Consider the following 23,942-nt stretch of genomic DNA (forward strand, 5'->3'; position numbering starts at 1 on the left):
CCTACATTGTTCTACCGCTTAATTTCTTACTTCTCCTTTCAACTTTTTTTTTAGAGGATAAGCTGCTAAATTTCTGGTGGTTCTTAGTATAAACATGAATATTTCTCACTATATTATTTGCTTCTGATTATACTTTTTTCTTGTTGCATCTATCACAGTAGTACCAGAATTATATTTGAATAGATGAAATGAACAAATCAGTACAGCCCAGGCCCCTTAGAGCTGTATCCCATTTGAAAGCTGGAAAGAGTGGAAGTTTAGAAGCCTGTATAAAAGTTTTATAGATGAAAGAGTTATCTCGTATCGTCTGCATTTAAGTGGAAAGTGTGCACGGTTTGGAGATAGGGGAATTAGATTCAAATCCTGGCTCTACTACTTAATACCTCAGTGACCTTGAGCAAGTCATAGCTTCTCTGAGGCTCAGATTCATCAGTAAAATTATGGAATTAAGTAACCTCCAAGTCACTTTTGGCTCTTAATCTATTCTCCTAACATGTGTCATCAGTGCCAGAAATGGCATTGTTATCATTAAGTGTATATCATTATGACATATATGTCTATCAATATATCACTAATATTAATTGAATTAATAAATAAAATTAATCAAATATATCAATATAATTTAGTATAATGAGTCTAAAATCGAGTTATTTAAAATGTAGAAGATGATTGTTTAATCTTTCACTAACTGTGCTGTTTTGGCAGGAAAAGTTTTCTTTGTGTCATAGCTAAACCCTTCTAAATAATGTGAAGAATTACAGAATGTGTCAAGTAGAATGATGACCTTTTTTCAAATTAGTCAAATTTCAGTTAATTAAAATGAAGACCATCCGGCAATATAAATAAAGGAAATAATTTGGGTCAGGGAGTCAAGTTGTAAATGATTAAATTATGCTATTTAGGCTAACTGCCCCCAAAGTTTAACCTATTTGTCTATCACTCTTTCCATCCTAATCACCCTCTTTGACCTACTTGGCTTTCCTCTCCAACTCCCCAGAAACACACCAGAGGAACAGGGGTGAAAAGCTTGTTGGCATTTTGCCTAAAAGATTTCTAGCTGCATGGTCTAAATATAATCTCAGATAGGAAAAAATTATACATTCATAACAAATATGTAGGTTAACTAAAGATATAAAGAGGAATTTTATGGATATAGGAATAATACTTTTAAATTATACTGAAATTACAGGAGACTGTTGATTAAAGTATGCTAATTTCTTCCTCCCAATGGACAGGTGATAAGACTTAGTGCAGAATGAGACACATTTTTTGGTTATGGCCAATTTGGGAATTTGTTTTGCTTGGCTGTGTATTTGTTACAAGGTTTTGTTTATCTTTTTATTTCAGAGGTAGGGATGGAAGAAAAATTCCATTAAAAATAAACTTTAATTAAACAATAAATTTATAGGTGATCCTTCGTGTGTGTGTGTGTGTGTGTGTGTGTGTGTGTGTTGCATATAGTCTGCTGTTGAACTAATTCAGTAATATATTTCATCTATTTTGGCTACTGAATTTTAAAGGATATATTTTGCGATGAAGTCGGCCTGGGAAAAGTTTGCATTCTAAAAGCATTGCTAGCGGATATGGGGGGGAAGGGAAGGAATGTTACCTAATAGCAAATATTAATGAACTTATTTTAAAAACCTGTATTTTACCCATTGTTTTGAAAGTGACTTACTAACAATGAATGTTATCCAAGTATAGCTAAAAGATAGATTTGTGACCATCTTTTTCTGTATTTATTGTAAAGGGTGTTCTTCAATTGACAATTAATAGTGACTGTCTCTTAGGCTTATAGTTTTCTTTGATGCCTTAATAAAAAAAGAAAAAAAAAATCTTAATTTCTGAGCCTTCTGTTTCCTATTTGTCTCTACCTATATACCATGTTGTTAGAATTTATATTTGCCATTTCTAGTTTTAGCTAATAATTGCTTTTCTGTTCTGTTGGTAGGTAGGTGGCACAGTGGATAGAGGGCTAGACCTGGAGACAGGAAGAATACAAATCCAGCTTCAGACACTTAGCAGCAATATGACCCTGGGCAAGTCACTTAAACCTGTTTGCCTGAACAACAACAACCTATGCTCATAAGATCATAGATTTAAAATTAGATGAAACCCTAGAGGTCATTTAGTCTAACCCTCTCATTATTCAGATCCTGTTTTTATCTAGCTCAAAGAGTTATTTTATGGAGTCTTTTTTATTGGCTATAGGCAATTTTTCAAGATGTCATAGGAGATCTCATGCCATTAAATGTTAACTTTAGCTTACAGGTGTTCCTAATAAAACTGTTTTGTGTTTAATGGAAAACTTCTAGGATGGGAATCAGGAGACCTTGGTTCTCCTGTAAACTTGCTCTGTGACACTGGGTTAAATCATTTTGCCTCCCCAGACCTCAATTTCCTCATGTATAAATTGAGGGGTTTTTATTTTGTTGCTATTGTTTAGTTGTTTTCTGTCATGGCAGATTCTTTTTAAATACATTTGGGGTTTTCTTGGCAAAGATACTGGAGTGGTTTGCCATTTCCTTCTCAAGTTCATTTCACAATGACTTGCCCAGGATCACACAGCTAGGAATTGTCTGAGGCCAAATTTGAACTCAGGAATATGAGTCTTCCTGACTCCTGGCCTTGCACTTTATCCACTCCTCTACCTAGTTGCCCTGAGGGTTTTATAGAGGAATCTAAAATTCCTTCCAGTTCTAGAGTTCTGTGACTTACTGTTCCTTGATAAAATGGATATTAGAGAAATCTTGAATATTTCAGCCTTCCAAATTAGTACTGATAATCTGATAATAATACTGATAATAAGGCCTGTTGGCTGGCATTGTATCTCCCTAGGCAAAGTTTGCCTTTATCTCTTTCCACTTGAATTCTCCCTTTATTCCACATTCTCTTACTAAATACCTACTTGTACCATAAGTCTCCAAATTCCCTTCCTCTACCCAAACCTGTCCTGCTCTCATCCTCCCCATACCAATTAGAAAAAGCGTTGATTTACACCAAAGTCATGTGCTTCTACAATTTCAAAGTCCATTATCAGTAGATTTGGTCTTTTAGTGGGCAGACTTTCCTCCAAAAAAAAGTTTACACTGATAGTTTAGTTAGTAACTATTTTTTTCTCCAGATGCTAAATCTGCTGTGGAGACATATGTCTCTGCTATACTCTAATATTAACATCAACAAGTGGCTTAATACTTTGTAATTTGGCTAGATCAGTCTCATTAGTTTTATTCCTTTTCTTGGTCCTCAGACAAAGGCAGACTAATAGATCCTCTATTCAAGTGGCTCTATCTTCCCAGTAATAATATGGATTGGACAAATCTCCAGCAAGGCCAAACCTAGAAGCACAGGAGCCCAGGAAGAAACACAAACTCACACAATTGAATAAACAGGAATAGAATTCCTTGACTACTGTGAATTAAGGAAATCTTTGGGTTTTGTAGCCTCTGTCCAGTCTCATAGTTATAATACTTACACCATATTACAAGAATTTGCCCTTCAAGACAAGTGGTTTTTCAGCATCAGATCAACACTACAGTTGTCTCTTCTGCTGACTTTTACACTCTACTTGTTTAGTGGTTCTTTAGAACTGTGGTAAATGGGCAGTCTCTGCTGTGATACAGAGGATAAAGTACTAACCTTGGAGTGACATCCCACCTCAGACAGTTACTATCTGTATGTCTTGGACAAATCACTCAGTCCCCTTTAGCCTCCATTTCTTTTTTTTCTTTTCTTTTCTTTTTTTTTTTTTGTCAGGGCAGTGGGGGTTAAGTGACTTGCCCAGGGTCACACAGCTAGTAAGTGTCAAGTGTCTGAGGCCGGATTTGAACTCAGGTACTCCTGACTCCAGGGCCGGTGCTATATCCACTGCGCCACCTAGCTGCCCCCTCCATTACTTATTGTATAAAATGTGGATAATATTAACTGTAATACCTCTCAGGACTGTTGTAAAGAGCAAATAATACAATGTAGGTAAGATACTTTGTGAATTTTAAAGCACTATATAAATGCCATTTATTAAAATTATTACTGAGTTCGTAAATTTAGCAGATTATTACACGAGTGGATAAGTTTTTCTTCTGCCTGAAAACTTTTCTAATTGAATAAAAGTATTTCAATGTAAGTTCCTATTCTATAGACTCAGTGAAAACCTTTAGAATAATTCCAGTAGCAGCCAGGATAATGAGGATGTATGTACTGCATTTTGTTGCTTCATACTTTCTGTTTTATTTTCTAGGTCTTTAATTTTTAAAAGGTTTTCATTTCACATAGTGTAGAGACTGGATATTTGGAATGAAGACATCTATTAAAAATGTTTTAAAATTTTTGTGGATCAGTGTTAGTTCAGGCAAAATTGTTGACAACAGTTTTGTCTGTAATAATGCTTCAATTCCAGCAGGATTTATGTTGAACTCAGAAAGATATTTTGAAGCGTCTGCATTTGGACTACTGGGATTTGTTGTCAGTTTATGTTGGATATCAAGCTCCTGCTGTGTAATTCTGGCCACCTGATAATCATCATTACCTAGTAATAGTATCACCATCACCATTATTCTGATAAATTTCCCCAGTTGCCTCCTAACATTCCTCATATTCCTCATAACATCTATGTAAAGTAGGTATGAATATATTATCTCCATTTTATAGTTTAAGAAATTAAGCTTCAGAGTTTAAGTGACTTGACGAGGGGCACACAGCTAGAAAGTGTAGGAATTAGTATTCAAGCTTGGCTTCAAGTCCAGGGCTCATTCAGCCGTATCATCTATGTTTCAAGGTCAAGAAAAAGTAAGAACCACAACAAGAGTAAGAGGAAAGTGAAAAATACATTCCAGTGGATTATTTTCACTTCATACTGCACCTCTGTGGGGAGTGAGCTGCATCTGTAGTTCATTTTGCTAGGCGTTACAGACTGTTTGGAGTTCTCTGTCTTATTATTCTATTCAAGTTATAAATTATTTACAAATAGCTATAAGTAAGAGAACTGAAACAGTTGTAGTAACTGTTAACATCTACTTTTAAGAAAACTTTAAGTAAAAAGGAATACACATGGGGCAGCTAGATGGCACAGTGGTTAAAGCCCTGGCCCTGGATTCAGGAGTACCTGAGTTCAAATCCAGCCTCAGACACTTAACACTTACTAGCTGTGTGACCCTGGGCAAGTCACTTAACCCCCCTTGCCCCGCAAAAAACAAACAAAAAAAAAGGAATATACATAAAAATAAACAGACTTATCTTAGTGTTTGATTCTTCCCTTTCTCTTACCTGTCATATCCAATTATTGAGTCCATTCCTATTCTGTTTCTTTAATAGCTCTTGTATTTTGTCTACTTGCTATTTCCTATTTTGCCATTAACCTTATTAATTATTAAGTTCTGGTCCCTGGCGAATCCCACACAGATATGTGGCCATTCTATTCCAACTATTGAAGTTTCCTTACAGTACGGTAAATGAAACTATTTACCATAAATAAGTACCTTCTTTGGTCCTTATCCATCAAATAATCACTTTTGTCAACAGTTTCCAATATCAGACAGAACGGAAAGTAGAGTTATAGCTGAGCTTTTTCCAATTTTCCTTCCCCTTCAGGGACTGATAAATTATAGAAAGCAAGATACAGTGTTGTATTGATATGCATGCATGCATGCATGTGTACATACATACGTATATACATAGTTTTGCTATAATTCCTTTCTTTTTTTTTTTTGTGGGGCAATTGGGGATAAGTGACTTGCCCAGGGTCACACAGCTAGTAAGTATCAAGTGTCTGCAAGTGTCTGAGGCCAGATTTCAACTCAGGTACTCCTGAATCCTGGGCCGGTGCTCTGTCCACTTCTGCCTAGCTGCCCCTTTACTATAATTTCTGATGGTTAATACTTTGAGATTGGGTGCCTTTGTTGTTGTTGTTTTTACTTCAAGTTTTGTTACTAAGGAAAATTGAGTAATTTTACTTCAGTCAGTAATATAAATAAAGAACCCAGGGGAAGGCTTTTTTTTTTAAGTTAACATTGATTTTTCTGTTTCCTACCTTCTCCATCACCCCTTTAAGCAAAATAAAGAAAAAAACATGTAACACATGCATAGTCAGGCAAAACAAATTCTCACGTTGTCTATATCAAAAAAATCTGTGCCTAGTTCTGCATCTTGAATCTGTCACCTGTCTGTCAGAAAGTAGATAGCATAATTCATCAGACCTCTGAAATCATGGGTGTTCATTGTGTTAATCAGAGTTCTTTAGTCTTTCAAAGGTGCTTTTTTTTTAAACAATGATGATAACTATATAAATTGTCCTGATTCTGTTTACTTTGTTCAGCATCTGTTCATCCAAGTTATCCCAGGTATTTCTGAACCCATTCCTGCCATCATTTCTTACAGTACAGTAGTATATTCCATTGCATTCACCATAATTTACCATTACATATTATATAATTTGTTCCACCATTCAGTGATTGACAAGCATCCCTTAGTTTTCAATGCTTTGTTACTTTTTTCCTTTTTCTTTGATCTCTTTGGGATAAATACCTAGTAGAGATATGAACTGAAGATGATTGAGTAGAGGCATGACATGGTCAGACCTGTGCTTTTGGAAAATCACTTTTGTGGCTGAATGGAAGATGTATTGGAATAGGGAAGACTCGAGGCAGGCAGACCCACCTAATTATTGTCTCTTACAATAGTCCAGGCATGAAGTAATGAGGACCTGTATTAGACTGGCAGCAGTGTCACAGGAGAAAAGAAGGCATATTTGAAAAATGCTTCAGTGGTGAAATCAATAGGCCTTGACAACAGATCGGATGTGGTGGGGGGGGGGGGTGAAGGGAGCAATAGAAGAATTCAAAATTACTCCCCTGAGGGACACACCTATGATTAGAGAGCATACTCTGGAAGAGGATCCAGCAAAGGAGACTGAGAAGAGGTCTTCTCTTCCCCTAAGAGGCTCCTGGAAGCAGGGCTGTGCAAAGCCAATTCCCACCAGCTCATTGCTTTTGGATTTCTTTGGAATTCTCCATCATGCTTCCCCAAGAAACTCTTTGTTGGGAAATCTCCTTATGCTGCAAGATTGAATCTACCTGGTACTTAGATCTTTCTCATCAGTACCCTCTCTTTTTCACCTGATGGCCCTCTTTGGTTAGAGGGCCATGGATCAGAGAATCAAAGTCTAGAAAGGACAAAAAAAGAAGATAAATAATTAGAATGAGGGAAAGAAAGCCTTTTTAGAAAAAGGTTCAAAAAATTTAAATTAAAAAAAAAAAACGAATAATGAGCAAAACAAACTGAAGTAAAGAAGGGGAAATCTACTTGTTCTTAACTCAGAGGGGAAAAAAGAGAGGAAGAATTAAATAACTAGACCAAAACAAAAAAGAAAAAGGAACTAATTAGCAAAATTCCAAAATGAGGGGAATGGGTAACAAATGGGAGGAGAAGATTCAGTGTGAGGAGGAAAGAACAGGTGGGAATAGGGCTATATTAAAGAAGATTAAACTAAAACAACTGAAAGGGTCATAATACTGTCTAGAGAGGAAAAAGGAGGGGGGCAGGAGAGAGTCTAATTTTGTTGAGGATAATTAAGTTAACAGTACCCTTTTCCCTTGCCAATATAGTGGGGTTTTTTAATCTTAAAAGTGTTTTATTATGTGTTCCAGTTACATGTAAAGATAGTTTTCAACATTGGTTTTTATAAGATTTTAAGTTCCAAATTTTTCTCCCTCCCTTCTCTCTTTCCTCCCCAAGACGGAAAACAATCTGATATAGATTATGCAATATAATTCTTAAACTGCATTTTAAAAATGACTTTATAGTTATTTGGTTAATGTTTTTTTTTTTTATTCTGAACTTAAACACTTAAAAAAGAGTGTTACACACATGGCAGAACTGGAAAAGAGGATTGTATGTGAAACCATGAATCTCCATTTCACACCACTAGTTTTTTTAAAACAAGTATGTGTGGATGATATATTATACATATCACTTTCAAAACAGTCTTGTTTGTCTGAGTTTCTTTCTGAATTTCCTTCTTTTCTGTTAATTTTTTAAAATATTACAATGGCTTTCTTTTCTTGGCATCAATATTGCTAACTCACACACACCCCTTCCTTCCCTCAGTCTCCTATCCAAATAACTGAACAAAAGAAAGGAAAAAAGACCCTTGGAACTAATAAACATAGTCAAGCAAAATAAATCCAAACAATAATGTGTCTCTGTACCCTGTATCAAGATCTCTGTCAAGAGGTAGGTAACATGCTTCATCATGAGTCCTTTGGACATTGGTTGATAACTGTAACTGGACAACATCAGTAACTGCTTTGATCAGAGTTCTTAGGTCTTTCAAAGTTGTTTTTCCTTATAGTGTTGTCCTTATAGGAATTGTTCTCCTGGTTCTGCTCATTTCCCTCTGCATTAGTTCCTGTCACCCAAGATTCCTTAAAATTATTTTTTATAGCACAGTAATATTACAATACATTCACATACCACAATTTGCTCAGCCATTCCCAAATTTCTAAGAAGCAATCTAAGACATCTTCTTAATTCTAGTTCTTTTCTCTTCCCCTCCTCCCACCCCAGTCTCTTTTTAAATTTCCCTTCAGTCTCACAAAGTTTGTTTTGCCTGTGATTATTCTGTCCCCAATATTATCCTCCTTCCTAATCCCCTCTCATCCTCACTTGTTTCCTTGTTTAGTTTTATATATTTCTATATCAAGGGCGTGTGTGTGCATGCATGCATGTTTCAACCCATCTTTGTTCATTTCAGGTAAGACTGTGGTACATTTGATGTCCATTTGCCTCCACCCCTTCCTCCATGTTTATATATTCTCACACTATTTATAAGAAATATTAAGTTCTGACCTCTTCTATACCAGTATATTCCTTCTTTTACCATCACTTCTTCCCCTCTTCAGGCCCTCAAAATCAGTACACTCTCAGGACTTGCTTTTCCTTATTGATTCCTCTTGTGTATGTATTTTGTTTTTTGCCACCACCACCCTCCATTAAGACATTACATTGTAGTTCTTTGGTTCTTAATTCCTTTCTGCATGTTTGCAGTATTTTTTTCTTTGACACAGGAAGATCTGATTTTAGCTCTTATGATATTTTTCAAAAGGATTCCTTTGAAGAGGTAATTGATGGTTACATCTTTTGATTTTCTAATATTTCTTGTTGTCTCATGGAATCATTGATTTCTGTTTTGTCTCTTCCAATTTTTAGAGTCTATTTGGATATGGTTCACCACTTTTTCTTCCAAACTGCTTATTCTTTTTCCATTTCTTTCCTCAAGAACTTTAATTTTTTTTTAATTTGTCATTTTTTTGTTTTTATTTTTGTTTTGGGCCAGGCAATGAGGATTAAGTGACTTGCCCAGGGTCACACAGTTAGTAAGTGTCAAGTGTCTGAGGTCGCATTTGAACTCAGGTCCTCCTGAATCCAGGACCCTATCTGCCCCCAAGAACTTAAATTTTTTTTTATCTCACTTCATTTCTTCTAAGTATTCATGTGGCCCTTTTGGAAATCGATTTATCTTTTTAATCTCCATTTACAATTGTTATGGAATTAGACCTGCAATAATTTTTTATGCTTGTGAATGTTTTCTTTGATTTACTTATCTCTCCAGCTTTAGTTCCTGAATTGGGTCTTTGTGGCAGAGCTAGGTTTCTTCCCTGGCTGTACTTTTGACCTTGTTTGACTTGCCCTGGATCCCCTGGCTTCCTGTGCTGACCTCCACTTCCCAGTGTTAGAACCCAACCCCTATCTTTGAAGGATAGACCATTGAATTTTTTCTCTCAGGAGACAGTGTTAGAGACCCTGGACCAGGGCTGTCGTAGTTTTACAGAATTCTGGTCACTGCCACTACAGCTTCAGCCTCAGATTTCTGTTTGTGTTTGTCTATGATTCTATATGTGTAATGACTAGGAAAAGCACTAGTATTGAAATCAAAATAACTGAGTCAAGCCTTGATGACAAAACTTAACCATCTATGTGACCATAACCAAGCCTTTCATAGAATTTAGATCTAGAACAGACTTCAAAATTCATTCTCATAGGGGAAATTGAGACTTTGAGAAGTTAAATTTGTGCTGCTAGTTGTACTCCAAATGCAATGTTCTCTTAGCTATTCTAGATTCAATTTCCTTATCTATAAAATAGAGATGGAAATTCTTCCTTTACCCTCTGTAAAAATATTATTTTGAGGAAAGTACTTTGCAAATGAGCTACTGTTATGAATTTAAATATGGTTTATTTTTATTTAAGATATCAACTCATGGGGGGCAGCTAGGTGGTCCAGTGAATAAAGCACTGGCCCTGGATCCAGGAGCACCTGAGTTCAAATCTAGCCGTAGACGCTTGACACTTACCAGCTGTGTGACCCTGGGCAAGTCACTTAACCCTAATTGCCTCACCAAAAAAAAAAAAAAAGAAAGAAAGAAGATATCAACTCATGTAACCTCTTGGACATGACCTTTAGTTATAGTTGAAATAATTAGGAACTTAGCTTTCTAATTTTGGACTAGGCACCTGAACCAGTTTCTTTCTCTGCAATTTGAGGAGTTGCATTAGATTGGTATTTTCTAAAGCAACTTTTTCCACTAAAGTCACTGAAAACTTTTGAAAAAACTTTTTGGGCAGATCCCTTAAGTGCTAATCTTGTTAGTTGAGATCACTCTTGATATTTGAGGCATATGGGGTGTGTCAAGTTTTGTTTCTGTACCTGTCCTATTTAAAAAAAAAAACAGATCAGAGAACTGCTAGGGAAAAACATAGTACCAGTTTATTTGTCCCAAGAACAAGCAGGCATGAATCATGTGGAGACCCCTTCCAAAGAAGGAGCTCGAAGACTCCCTCTTTCTGAGGGTATATAAGGTTTATTTGTTCACTGGTTACAGGGTGTTATCAGTTTCATTAGCATGATACAAATCAACCTAAAAGCCAATAGTATAACAAGAGTGGACATAATGCAAATCAGTTTAACAATTTCAGTTATAACAAGTATGTAGGAAATATCAATAATTTTGATAGTTTGAATTAACAGAACCACTATGATAAGATTATACAATTCCCAAAAAAGGGATTTGGCAAGGGGGAGGATGCCCAGATGTTTTTACAAGATAGGACTTACTATCCTAGGGAAAGAAGTCAGCAGATAGGGACTTACCTGATACTATCTGGGTTCAGTTTGAAGTTCAAACAAAGGGCATTTTGCTTCTAATAATCCAGGGTTTCATAAAATCCTTTTGGATAATAAGGCAACTCCATCAAATCCAGGTGGTTCATACATTTATCATAGGTGAAATAGTTCAATTTAGGAATACTCCTGAAATGAGGACATAGCAAAATAGAAGAATGTAGAAAAGGGCCTATTTTATATTTGTGGGGTTTTTTTTAAGATGGAAAAATACATAATTTCATGTTTGGTATTTTAAGAAAAGAAAATATTGCTAGCAAGTTTTTCATATAACCCCTCTTCATATTGTATGGACCGGGGCAGCTAGCTGGTGCACTGGATAGAGCACTGGCCCTGAATTCAGGAGGACCTGAGTTCAAATGTGACCTCAGACATTTGACACTACTTACTAGCTGTGTGACCTTGGGCAAGTCACTTAACCCTCATTGCCCCCACCACCACCACCACCACACACACACACACACACACACACACACACACACACACACACACACACCGCACGTAAAAGAATACATATTCCCTATAATTTTATGTGGTCCATACAGTTTTATCAAATATTGATATAGTTGATCTCTAAGGTTCAATCCAGCTAACAACATGACATTCCATTTCAGTTTCTAAATAAAACTTCTAAAAAGTGATTTTGAAACTTTTCCTCACATACTAGGAGCATTCCTGAAATAAGCCTAAAATCTTAAACTAATTTTTATTAAAATTATTGGTCAAGTAGCAGAAATAAGAAGTAGTTTAGTTTTTTTGCATGTTGTGAGTCTTAATAATATATTTTGTGGGGCAGCTAGGTGGTGCAGTGGATAGAATACCGGCCCTGGAGTCAGGAGTACCTGAGTTCAAATCCAGCCTCAGACACTTCACACTTACTAGTTGTGTGACCCTGGGCAAGTCACTTAACCCCAATTGCCTCACTTTAAATAAATTTTTTTTAATAATAATAATATATTTTGTATGTATTCAGAAAAATCAAATTTATGATTATTAGAAAGGAAATAAAATTGATTGTATAAAGTTGACTTGCTTTAGTAGCATTGTATAAATTTGCCCCATGCCATTAAAAGTATTGCCACTTGTGAAGATTTTAAAGTAAAATACTGTATCTTTTGTCATTAGTAATTTGCTCTTATCTTACAAGTTCTCTGACTTTTCTGGGAACATGGACATAAGAACATTTGCAACAGGGTTTTGCTATCAACAAATCTGTTTTGGTTTCCTGCAGTTATCAGCTATCAACTTGCTCTGCCTTTAAGTTTCCCTTTGCTTTACCACAGGAAAACTATTGGGTCATTTTCAAGCATTTTCAGACCCGCCTGACAGGAAATTTTCTAATTGCTGGAATAGTTGGTAGGAGAGAGAACTTCTAGGGGCTTGGTTTCCCTTTTTAACTTGGGAACCTTATGGCCAGGAATTAACATCATGGTTTCATAGCCATGTTTAAATTTTGGGCCTTCCGAATTCGTTCTATTCAGGTAAGTTTGTTTGGCATTTTAAAGGAAAAGATTTTGTTTGGGACTAGCCATAATCCTATTGATGAAAGCATAAAACCCATTGTTTTTCTTTTTTTTCCATTGTTTTTCATAAGACACTTTAAAGAGTTGGGTCTTTAAAGTATTGTTTAAACAGTAGACTTTAAAGTACATTGAATTTTCTTTTCTTGAAAGTAACCCAGTAATGTTTTAGACATCAGTAGTGCCAGGTATATGGATGTTTTATTAAACTCATTTACAATGGCATGCAATTTGTGGTAGTCTGTAATAAATTATAGAATTCCACTTATTTTGTAATGCATTTTAATTATTCAAATTAAATAGTAAACATGGGGAAATATTAAAAATAACTTTAAAGATATTTAACATTAAAGTATATTTTAAAAACAGAAATTTAAATTGTATTTATCCAAGAACCTCCTTGAAATCTGCTTTCAGAACTGTATTTTAATAATTTTTTTTGAAGAAGAGAACAGTGCTTTTTGAGAGGTATTACTATTAGATATAAATGTTTACGCATAACAGCAGTTTTTAGAATTACTATTCTACAACCTTTTTTGTGACTTTGTTTTTTCAATTTTAGACACCAGGAATTAATTTACAATACTACAAAATGTCCGTTTGAAGGAAAAAAGCCAATTTCAGTAAATCAGGTAGTTTGATTTCATTGTAGAATTAGTTATGGTAGCTTGATTTCCCTTCTCACTATTTTGTAAGTAACTGGCCAGACCAATTCCATGTATATTTTACCACCGTGTCATTTTGAGTGCTGCCCGGGGGGGGGGGGGGGGGGGGGGGGGGGGGGGAGTGATTTTTTGTTTTTATAAAATTAACATTCATTTTCCCTCTGGAGTGTTATAAACCTAGGTCACATTCTGAAATTAGATATTTTGTCTATGGGGAGAATAGGTATTTTCATTACAGTTAAGATGTAAATAAAAGTTGTATATTTTAGTGAAGTCCTTTTGTGTGGTGGATTTTTTGCATATTATGCTATTCTAGAAAATGAGTAAATGGGTGGGGTTTTTATTGGGTATATTTATAGCCTTTTATTAAGTAGTACTTGAATGTTTTGCTAAGAACGATTCTTTAAAAAAAATAAAGCAAGTTGTTATAGAATATAAATGCATCGTGAACATTTCCTGACTCTAGGGAGGGGAGGAAAAAGGAAATTATGTATACAAGTCAGGGAACAATTCCAAATGTTGAGTCATCCTTTTAAAAATCAGTTAATATCAACCCTGGTAAGTTTGTTGCCCTTAATATCAGTATACCAGAATTTTTCTTATATAATCCAAGTAATCAAGATTTAGCTGCTCTTTTAAGTTTTTCTTTTAACAGCTTTTAAAATCAGAAAAGTATATTTCCTTGACTTATAGCTCTAGAAAGTGAATATTTTAGTTATACTTGTGTGGCTGTATATTTTTCATTGGAACCTACAAATGTTTACAAAACCAATTCTAAGGCTTGGTTGGGCATATGTATAGCTGCCCTTTATCCCAGCTTTGGGGCACAGACATCTATAAGCAGTCCTTCCCTCATTATTTTTTCATTATGCTTAAAATCCTTGGTCATTTCTTTGGTGTCTTCTAAATATGTGTGCTTTTTAAATAAATTAGGACTCTTACCTAGTAAGACTAACAGTGTGGGCTATTTTATCCAATAAAATAGAACGTGACACAGGACATATACATATTGACAGGACCATATGTTTAGGAAAGGTCTGAAACATGGGGTGCCATTTGGATTTCAGGGAAATGTCACAAAAGCACAAGTATTTTGAAAGTCCCAAGAATTTAGGTTTAGGAAGTTTAAAAGCATCAGAATTAAATATTAGGATATTCATAACTTTCCCAACTTGAGTTTTGCCTAGGGTGGGATCAACACTTTTCAGATGAATATGTGCTTTTTTTTTTTTTTTTTTTTGTGAGGCAATTGGGTTAAGTGACTTGCCCAGGGTCACACAGCTAGTAAGTGTTAAGTGTGTGAGGCCGAATTTGAACTCAGGTACTCCTGACTCCAGGGCTGGTACTCTATCCACTGTGCCACCTAGCTGCCCCAGATGAATATGTGCTTTATACAACAATACATAGAGCTAACTATAATAGTAAAATATTTAACATAATGAGATTCATAATTCCAAGTCCAGTGCTTTAAAAATTGTGCTATGCTGCCTCAGTGGTGTACATGTACTTTAGGTATCCACCTGTGTCCTGCAGTGATAAATGTTGGGTGAGATTTAAAGACAAAAAGGAAATGGTCGCAAGCCTCAAAGAGCTTATATTCTATTAAAAGAAGGTTGGAAGGTATACCCAGATAAGTGTGTAAGGTAGGAAAGTACCTAATGGGGAGAATAAGTGAAGAGGTGACATCTAAACTGAGTCTTTTAGAAAAAGATAATGTTTTTAAAGCAGAGTGCTACCTGGAACAAGACTGGTTGCTATATGTGGATGGAGTGAGGAGAAATTATAGAATGATCACAGTAGAGAAGCGGATCTGAAAATGACTGCAGGAAGCAAGGAGTATGCTGACACAGTGCTGGGGGGAGGGGGGCGGGGCAGAGAGGATGATTTATGGAGTGATGGTATAGCAGGGGAAGAAGGAGATTGTGGTAACCCTGAATCACAGGCAGGGTTTTAAAGAAACAGCATGTGGCAGTTAGCCAGTCATCTTGGAAAAGGACCAGTTAATAAAGGGCCCCCGTTCTTTATAATCCTTTGGTGATACGATAGTCACTTTATTTTTCCTGAAAGAGCTGGAGGTAGAGGCAGCAGCAAGTTTGAGCTTAGGGTATGGCTCAGTAACAAAATCCTTAGGATGTGGACTCTTACTCAGCACCAGTTCCATAACCCCATACCAAGAATAGGGGAAATGAGTAGGCAGTACCTAGAAGAAGCATGTCTCATCTGTGGAGATTGCACTTAGCTCCTGATTGGATCTGGTGAGGGCCCAGATATTCTGGGCAACAAGAGGCCTAGTAGCTGTGATCTACACACTAATAAAGCCAGTAAATCCTGCTTGGTAATGATTTGACAAGTACTTAAATAAGATGAAGAAGACCAAATGAAAGTGAACTTTCTAAAAGAATAATTGGATTGTGTTTGTGATTTCATTTGTATAGTGAAGAGTTACCTAAGGTATCAAGTAATTAAGTGACTGACTTAAAGTCATTGCCAGTAGGGATGAGACTCAGAACTTGATCCTAGGTCTTCCTCACTTGTATCCACTATACCCGCATTGCCTCTCTGGCATGGTCAAGAACAATAATAATCAAAATTTACATTGGTGCTTCAAATTCTTTTTTTTAGACTTTACCTCCTTTAGAAATGAGCAGTGTCTAATATTCTTGCATATACATAGACTTGCTTTTATACAGGTAAAAGTACTTCTATTTTTTATTTTGACATTGACATAATGTATATTAGATGTAAATGTTGATCTTTGTCAGGTTTTTTATATAATTGGAAATTCCTGGACCTCTACTAGTTTTATCTAATATATGAAAATAAGTCAAATAGAACAATGGTTTGTTTCTCTACATAGCACCTATTACCTAAGGGTAATAGAGGCTTTGATTGTTTCATTTTCCTATATAAAAGACTAAAGACCCTTAAGTTGGAAAATTGGTCTATACTATGCACATTTGGAGTATACAGATAGGTTATCCTTATGCTTTTTGACTGTTAACCTACTTTGTGTTACTCATTTTTATACGTGTGTGTGTATATATTCATCTGAGTTTGACTGCATAAAGTTTAAGACTTGGTAGAATTTTAACTTGACTTTAATTTTTGCTAGTATTTCTATTATGTCTCAAGTGCAAAAGAGCCTCATGTTCACAGCTGTAGCAGTGAAGCATTACTGGCCTAAATTAGGGATACACTTTGTCAAAGAAGAGTGAATTTTCTCTATATAAAATTAATTAGCTCCTTTCAGGACTGAACCTATAAAGCAGTCACTTCTGACTACCAGAGACCTTGTCTTTATAAGTACTATGCCCTAATCATATATATTTACTGTCCCTTTTTAGTACAGATTAAAAGCCAGAGGAATAAATTAATGTGTTCTTATGAATGCGAGAATTCCACATGGCCTTGATATTTCCTTGTCTTGCTTCCCAGATTCTCAGACAAAAGACCAAACAGCCAAATACTACAATCCATCTACAGAGAACCTTACTCCTTCCTGACCTGCAACTTTCAGAATCATTAGTTTCAATCAACATACCTCATATATATTTGGGGGTGGTTAGGTGGCGCAGTGGATAAAACACCAGCCCTGGATTCAGGAGTACCTGAGTTCAAATCTGGCCTCAGACACTTGACACTTACTAGCTGTGTGACCCTGGGCAAGTCATTTAACCCCCATTGCCCCATTTAAAAAAAAAAAACAACAAAAAAACATGCCTCATATATAGTTGTTGAAATGCAAGCAATAAGACCGCCCCCCAAGAGATTGAGGGAATAAGCATAAGAAGAAACAGAATTATATTGCTTTTTGCAAATGATATGATGATTTACTTAGCAAACTCTAGAAAGTCATCTAAAAAGTAATTTAAATAATAAGTAAAATAGAATATTAAATAAGCACCCCCCCCAATCAACAACCTTTCCATATTTTACTAACAAGACTCAACAAGAAACAACAGGAAAAGAAATTTCATTCAAAATAATTAGAGTGTATAACATATCTGGGAACCCATCTATCAAGACAGATGTGGGAATTATATAAGTACAATTACAAAACTTTTTTTTAATAAAAATAAAGGAAAATTTAAATAATTGAGGAAATATTAATTGTTCATGGTTGGGTTGTGTCTATATGAAAATGACAATACTCCCTAAATTAATTTTTAATCAAATTAAGAAAAGATTATTTTATAAAACTAGGGGGAAAATAGAAGTCATTGAGGAACAAAAGGTCAAGAATATGAAGGGAAATAATTTTTAAAGGAAAGGAGAAGAAGGGAAACTAGTAGTATCAAATCTCAAACTGAATTCAGTTATAATCATCAAAACTATTTATTACTCATCTGCTCCGGAGCCAAGAAGACTTGAGTTCAAATCTAGCCTCAGAAACTAACTAGCTTTGTGACCATGGGCAAGTCACTTAACCCCAATTGCTCCCCCCCAAAACAAAACAAAAACCCAACACCTTATTTATTACTGGTTTTAAAAGATACAAAAGTTCATCGTTGGAACAGATTAGGTAAGGAAGTTCCAGAAGCAACAGAACATAGCAACATCATTTGATAAACCCAAGGATACCAACTGCTGAAGTAGAGTCTCTATTTGACAAAAACTTCTGAGAAAACTGGAGGACAAGGTGACAGAAATTAGATGATGATTATAATATTTATGTAGCACTTACAAAGAAGTATACATGTTATCTTATTTGATACTCACAACAGCCCTATAAGTTAGGGGCTATTACTACCTCCATTTTACAGATGAGGAAATTGAAGCTGAGAGGTTAAGTGACTTGCCCAGGACCACATAGTGAGTAGGTATCTGAGGCAGAACTTGATTTCAGGTGTTTCTGACTTCAAGTCCATTGTTTTTATCCACTTCATCTTAATATTCCTCAATAAGCTATTTGTTCATATCATATATCATATATCATATATCACATCATATCACAAAGGCAAGGGAGAAAGTACCTTTAAAAACTTTGAATATGGGAGGAGTTCTTGATGAAACAAGAGTGAGAGAATATCACAGGAGATAAAAACCAAAAAGTAAAAAATAGAGTAAAGAAAAAGAGAAGAAAACATCAAACATTTAAAAAATATACAGAAAGTTAAGGGCCATGTTTCATCCCTATATAAAATATAAAGTACATGAAAGTACTCAGCAATCTGAAAAAAATATACATGCAGAAGGACATTTAAAAGAACAAACAAGCTTAACAGTGTTGGTATCATTGTTTTTAATTGATTTCATACTTGAAAAGCAGACTTTCTATCAAGCAATCAATATGTATTTATTAAATACTAATTGCCAGAAACATGAAAATACACATGTATATACAAGATAGTGTAAATGTAATGTTAGAGGGAAAGAACTAGCAGCAAAGGGAGCTGAGAAAGGCCTTCTGCAAAACGTGCGATTTGAGCTGACTTTGAAGTGAGCTATGGAAGCAAAGAAGTGGGAGGAGAGAAAGAGCATTCCCAGCATGGGGGATAACCAATCAGGAGACAGAATGTTGTGTGAGGAACCACAAGTAGGCCAGTATTGCTGTATCAGAGTCTATGTAGCATGAATGAAGGCATAAAGGTGGGAAGGATAGAAAAGGACAAGATTTTAATGAGATTTAAAGGCCATACAGAGGGTTTTTTATTTGATCCTGGAGTTCACAGGGAGCCACTGGAATTTGAGTAGGAAATTGACATGGTTAGACCTGTACTTTAGGAAGATTACTTTGAGTGGTGGATAAACTGGTATGGGGAGAGATTTGTAAGGCAAGGAAATCATTTAGGAGGCTATTGCAGACTGGAAATGATATGAGTGGAGAGAAAGGGACATAATCTCAGAGGTGCTTTGAAGAAAAAAATGGTAAGATTTGACAAGTTTGAATATGTGAGGTATGAGTGAGGAGTTGAGGATGATACTTAGGTTGGGAGGCTTTGAGAAAGGATGGGGTAATAGGAGATTTGTTTTAGACCTGTTGAATTTGAGATGCCTGCAGGAGATCTAATTCAAGATATCTAATAGGCAGTTGGTGATGTGATATTGGAGTTCGAGACATAGAAGAGCCTGGATGTAACCATATGCATAGAGGTGATGATTGAATCCTTAAGATAATAGTGTAAAAGAAGAATATAGATGGTATAGAAGAAAAAAAGGGGCCCCAAGACAGGGTCTTGCAGGGGCACACCCACATATAATGGGCATGACATGGATGAAAATCAAACAAAGGAGACTGAGAAGCAGTCAAGCAGGTAGGAACCAATGAAGAGCAATGTCATGAAAATAGAGGGGAAATGGTATCCAAGGAGGAGAGGGCAAGTGACAGTTTCAGAAATTAGAGCTCAAGAACATGAGGATTTAGAAAAGGCCATTAGATTTGGCAATAAAGAAGTTGTTGGTAACTTCAAAGAAAGCAGTTTCAATTGAATGATAAAATTGGAAGTTGATTTCAGTGAGAGAAGAGAAAGTGAAAGCCGCTAATATTGATGGCTTTCTCAAGAAGTTCAACCAGAGAGAGTGAGTGAGTGTTCAGCTAATATGGATGGATTTAGTGAAGGTTTTATGGTTAGGAAAAGAGCCAGGGTGCGAGTGAAGGCAGAATGCTGGAGAAGATAAAGGAGGTTGTATCAAGGCTGTAGAGGGGCTCTCTTTGGCAAGGAAGAGCATGAAACAAGAAAGAAGAGGAAGATGTCTGAGTGATATGAAAAGAGGAGGCGAGCAGAACAATCAGTTAGCAAATGGCCTCAATTTTATTGGTGAAATATTGAAGTCTTCAATTGAGAGGGTGTGGGGAGGGCTACTGTGAGAGCCCTGAGGAGGCATAAACAGGTTTGGAAGAGCTGTCGCCATGATTGGGATAGTGAATGGATTGGGAGGTATAAAATGATTGCTTTTTCTCAGTGAGGGCTCAATTGTGATTATGTAACATAAATTGACATAGGCCATTCAACAGTTTTCTTCAGCCCTGTTCAGCAGCACTTGAATAAGAGCAAAAAAGATAGACAATGGAAGTAATCCAAAGTTGGAGTTTGACTAGGTGTGATTGTCAGTAATACAGGAGGATGAGAGATTCTAGAATAAAGTTGAATTGAATAACTAAGGGATGATCCCCCAGTTGCTATTATACTCCCTCTCAAAAACGAAATTTTGTGTATATTGTTGTGCCTGTGTGTGTGTTTACATAGTTACATGTTGTCTTCAATAGGATGTAAGTGCCTTGAAAGTGGAAAGAAATCTTTTGTTTGTCTTTATAACCTCAGCACACGTAATATAAAATTCCTGACATATAGCAGGAACTCAATAATTAATTAATTAGATTGATTAATTAGAATAGTTTTGACCAAAAAAAAGTGACAAAAGGATTGGTTTGACTTTCCCCATTTTTTTCTTATTTTTCCCCACTCTTTTTAAAAAAGCTCAGTTTTATGGTATGGTGTGGTTTTCTCCCCAAGGGTATGAGACTGTGTGTCCTTGCTTAATAAAAGCTTGTTTATGTGATATTTTATGATATAACATGATTAATAGGGATGATAATGTTTACTTCCCAAACATTGTGAGGTACATAGTTTGAGTATTATTATTCTTTTACAGATGATGAAATTGAACTCATAAAGGTAGATTTGACCAAAGTCAAAATAGCTATTAAGTGACAACTGGGATTCAAACCTAGGTTTGTTGTTGTTTTAATTAAACCATTTAGCTAGGGGAACTGTCATTTAACAGTAAATAGTGGGAACAACTACACATATCCTCCAGGGTTTATGTTCTCACCCTTGAAAGACAATTGTGTGAGAAAAAAAAATCTTTTGAGATACATGCTCTGGGGTTGGAAGAGCATGAAATAGCTGATGCAGATATTCTTAAAAATCCAGTGTGCTTTCCACTGTACCAAACTGTTTTCTCATGGCTTACTTTTTAACTTTGTGGTGCCAAGCATAGAACTCTGCACATGGTAGGTTTATTCAGTAAATGGATAAATCAGTTTTATGTTTGCATGGTAATAAAGGGTATTGAAATAGTTATCCTGCTATTTTAATATAAAGTTAGGAAATAATTTCCTGTTGTTTTAACCTAAAACTATTTGAAACTGATAGTCTTGTTTGTTGTCTTAAGAAATGTTTAAAATGACAATCCATGCTTTATTACATATTTGATCTTGTTGGTATGGGCTTTGTGGAGGATATTCCTTTTTGGGGAAGGGGATCAGAGGCAGGTGGCTTATTTGATATACTATTTGAGCAGTCACTGAGCAATCGGTCAAGAATTTTTGTATAATATTAACATGAAAGATTTGTTGGAAGATAGTCCTTAAGGTTAATGCTCTGTTAAGTTAATTTTGGGTTTGAATTTTTGGTTTTTATTTTAACTAAACTCATAAAGATCCAAAATGCTCAGTTCCTTTCAGTGAATTTCTTGGCTCTGAAGAGAGGCCTGTGATAGAAAACTGTTTATTAATTGGAGTCTGCTTGTTGTTCCCTTATCATATTTTCATCAATGATATCCTTGATACATATATAAATGATTTTCATGAAGGAAAAATTTTAAAATGAAAAACTCCCATTTGCCTTTTTTTGGTTATTAATGCCATTTGTAATTTTTTTCATTGTTTTGGTGTCTTCGGTTTCCGCAAACAAATTATAAATTGGCCCTCAAATATTTTAACAATCAGCTTACCTTAGCATATAGTTTCTCATTGCATACTTTTTCTGATCCATCCCCTCTTCCTCAACTTTTTCTTGAATGCCATTTCAGCTTCCTTATTTTAAACATTTTGGGGGCTGAGCTATTAAAAGTCCAAATTATCATAGTTCTGTTGTCAGTGATGTTAATAATAGATCATTATTGCTTTGTTCCATTTTCTTCCTATTTCTAGTTCTCTTGCCAATTTCATGTATGAATGTTCTTGGGATGATATGGCTTATTTGGTCCTCACATCAAACTTTTTTGAAGCTTTACTTAATCTCTGCTTCTTTTTCACTGTAATAGGGTGATAGTTTCCTTAATTTTATACCATCTTCCTCGATAGTGTTTTCTAAATGAGTTTGTATTCTAAAATGATAATTAATGCCTCTGTCTACCAAGTCTCTCTGCTTGAACAAGCTATCTTATAGCTTAAAGAGGTTTCTTGGGCTCTTTTGGCCTCACTATGGGAACTGCTATGCATGGTGAAACTCTTACATGAAGTGGTGATGATGAAGGTCAATATCTGCTTTTTTCTTTTTCCTTTTTTTTTTCAAATAGATTAGGTTGAAACGTTTTTAATTATATGTACTGCTTTCTCATCTTTAACATTTCTACTAATTTGATACTGATTTTTACCTTCTAACTCATGAATAGTTACTTTCCATAGATTATTGATTCTGAAATTATTCCTTTAGTGACCAGTTTCTTATCAAGCTGTTTTGTGGATTTCACTTTTTTTTATGATGTCATTTGGTGCTCACCATGTCTAGCATATTCTGCTCAAAATGTGAAATGTTTGTCTTGAGGGAGAAAAAAAGCATTCGTTATACATAAGCATAAGGTTTTCTACAAGACTTTTAATGTCTTTTGATTCATAAGCCCAAGCATAATGTTCAATGTGCTTTTTTTATCATTCCTCTATGTCCACCTTGATCATGTATTAAAATATGAGTTGATTTCATTTGGCGGTATTTTTCAGGGTCTTCAAAGAATTTCTCTACTTTCTCTGCTGCTGCAGATGTTGGCCTGAAAGTTGTACTTATCTTCATGGTGATCTGTTTGCTTATGTTCATCATGAGAATTGTAAAATGAGATCAAGTATACCATGAAGTGGTATTTCTTATATTGTATACTTTGTTTAACAGTGAAACCGGCACAGTTTACTCCTGCCTCTCATGAGGATATGTGAGTCATCTTTCCATTTCATTCCAACTTCCTTTTGTCTCCTGGATTTACTGGATAATGTGGTTCCTTCAGTACTTCCAGTCATATAGGTTATAGAATTTACAACTAAAATGGACTTTTTCTTTATTTGTTTGTTTTGCAGGGCATTGAGGGTTAAGTGATTTGCCCACGGTCACACAGCTAATGTCAAGTGTCTGAGGTCAGATTTGAACTCAGATCCTCCTGAATCTAAAAGCATCATGCTTTCTATTTCTAGCACCCTCTGTTTCTTTTCCCACAACTTTACTACTATCATTTTGGAAGTAGAAGAGGCCTGGACAGTATTGGAGACTATTAAAATGTTTCCTTTGTTCTATGGATTAGCATGACCAAAAATATTTCAGTTAATAGCCTACATTTGATGAGACTTTCCAGTGTTTAGATGGGTTGGACCTTAGACTTTCTTTCATTGGGATATTATTGGAAGCCTTTCCAGATTGGTCAAACCATGCTTGTGCATCCCTCATGGTAGGAATTCGTTCCCTCCTCACCTGTACCACTTAAAGTCCCTAGCTTCATTCAGAACTCAGTTCCTGTGTGAAGCCAGTTGTTAGTTTACTTTGTTTCTCGAAATTACATTGTATAATTTTATATACCTTGTGTTTACTTGTGGGTATACAGGGCACAAACTATTTCTGTTTTGATATATTTCCGGTACCTACCATAATGCTTTAC

At 35.5% G+C, this 23,942-nt stretch overlaps 1 protein-coding gene across 3 annotated transcripts in view; it reads left to right on the forward strand.

Moving 5' to 3' along the window:
- RPS6KA3 (ribosomal protein S6 kinase A3) overlaps positions 1 to 23,942 on the forward strand; it is a 101,394-nt gene that overhangs the window by 14,434 nt on the left and 63,018 nt on the right. Inside the window, exon 1 of one of the 3 annotated variants that reach the window (XM_043992374.1) lies at positions 12,532 to 12,654. The exons of the other annotated variants lie outside the window; for them this stretch is intronic. Coding sequence (XP_043848309.1) covers positions 12,616 to 12,654 — 39 coding nt within the window. The 5' untranslated portion in view covers positions 12,532 to 12,615. Of the gene's footprint in view, positions 1 to 12,531; positions 12,655 to 23,942 lie in introns of those variants that run through there. 3 annotated transcript variants of the gene reach the window in all.

Source organism: Dromiciops gliroides, chromosome 3 (assembly GCF_019393635.1).
Source record: "Dromiciops gliroides isolate mDroGli1 chromosome 3, mDroGli1.pri, whole genome shotgun sequence".
Classification (NCBI taxonomy): Eukaryota; Metazoa; Chordata; class Mammalia; order Microbiotheria; family Microbiotheriidae; genus Dromiciops; species Dromiciops gliroides.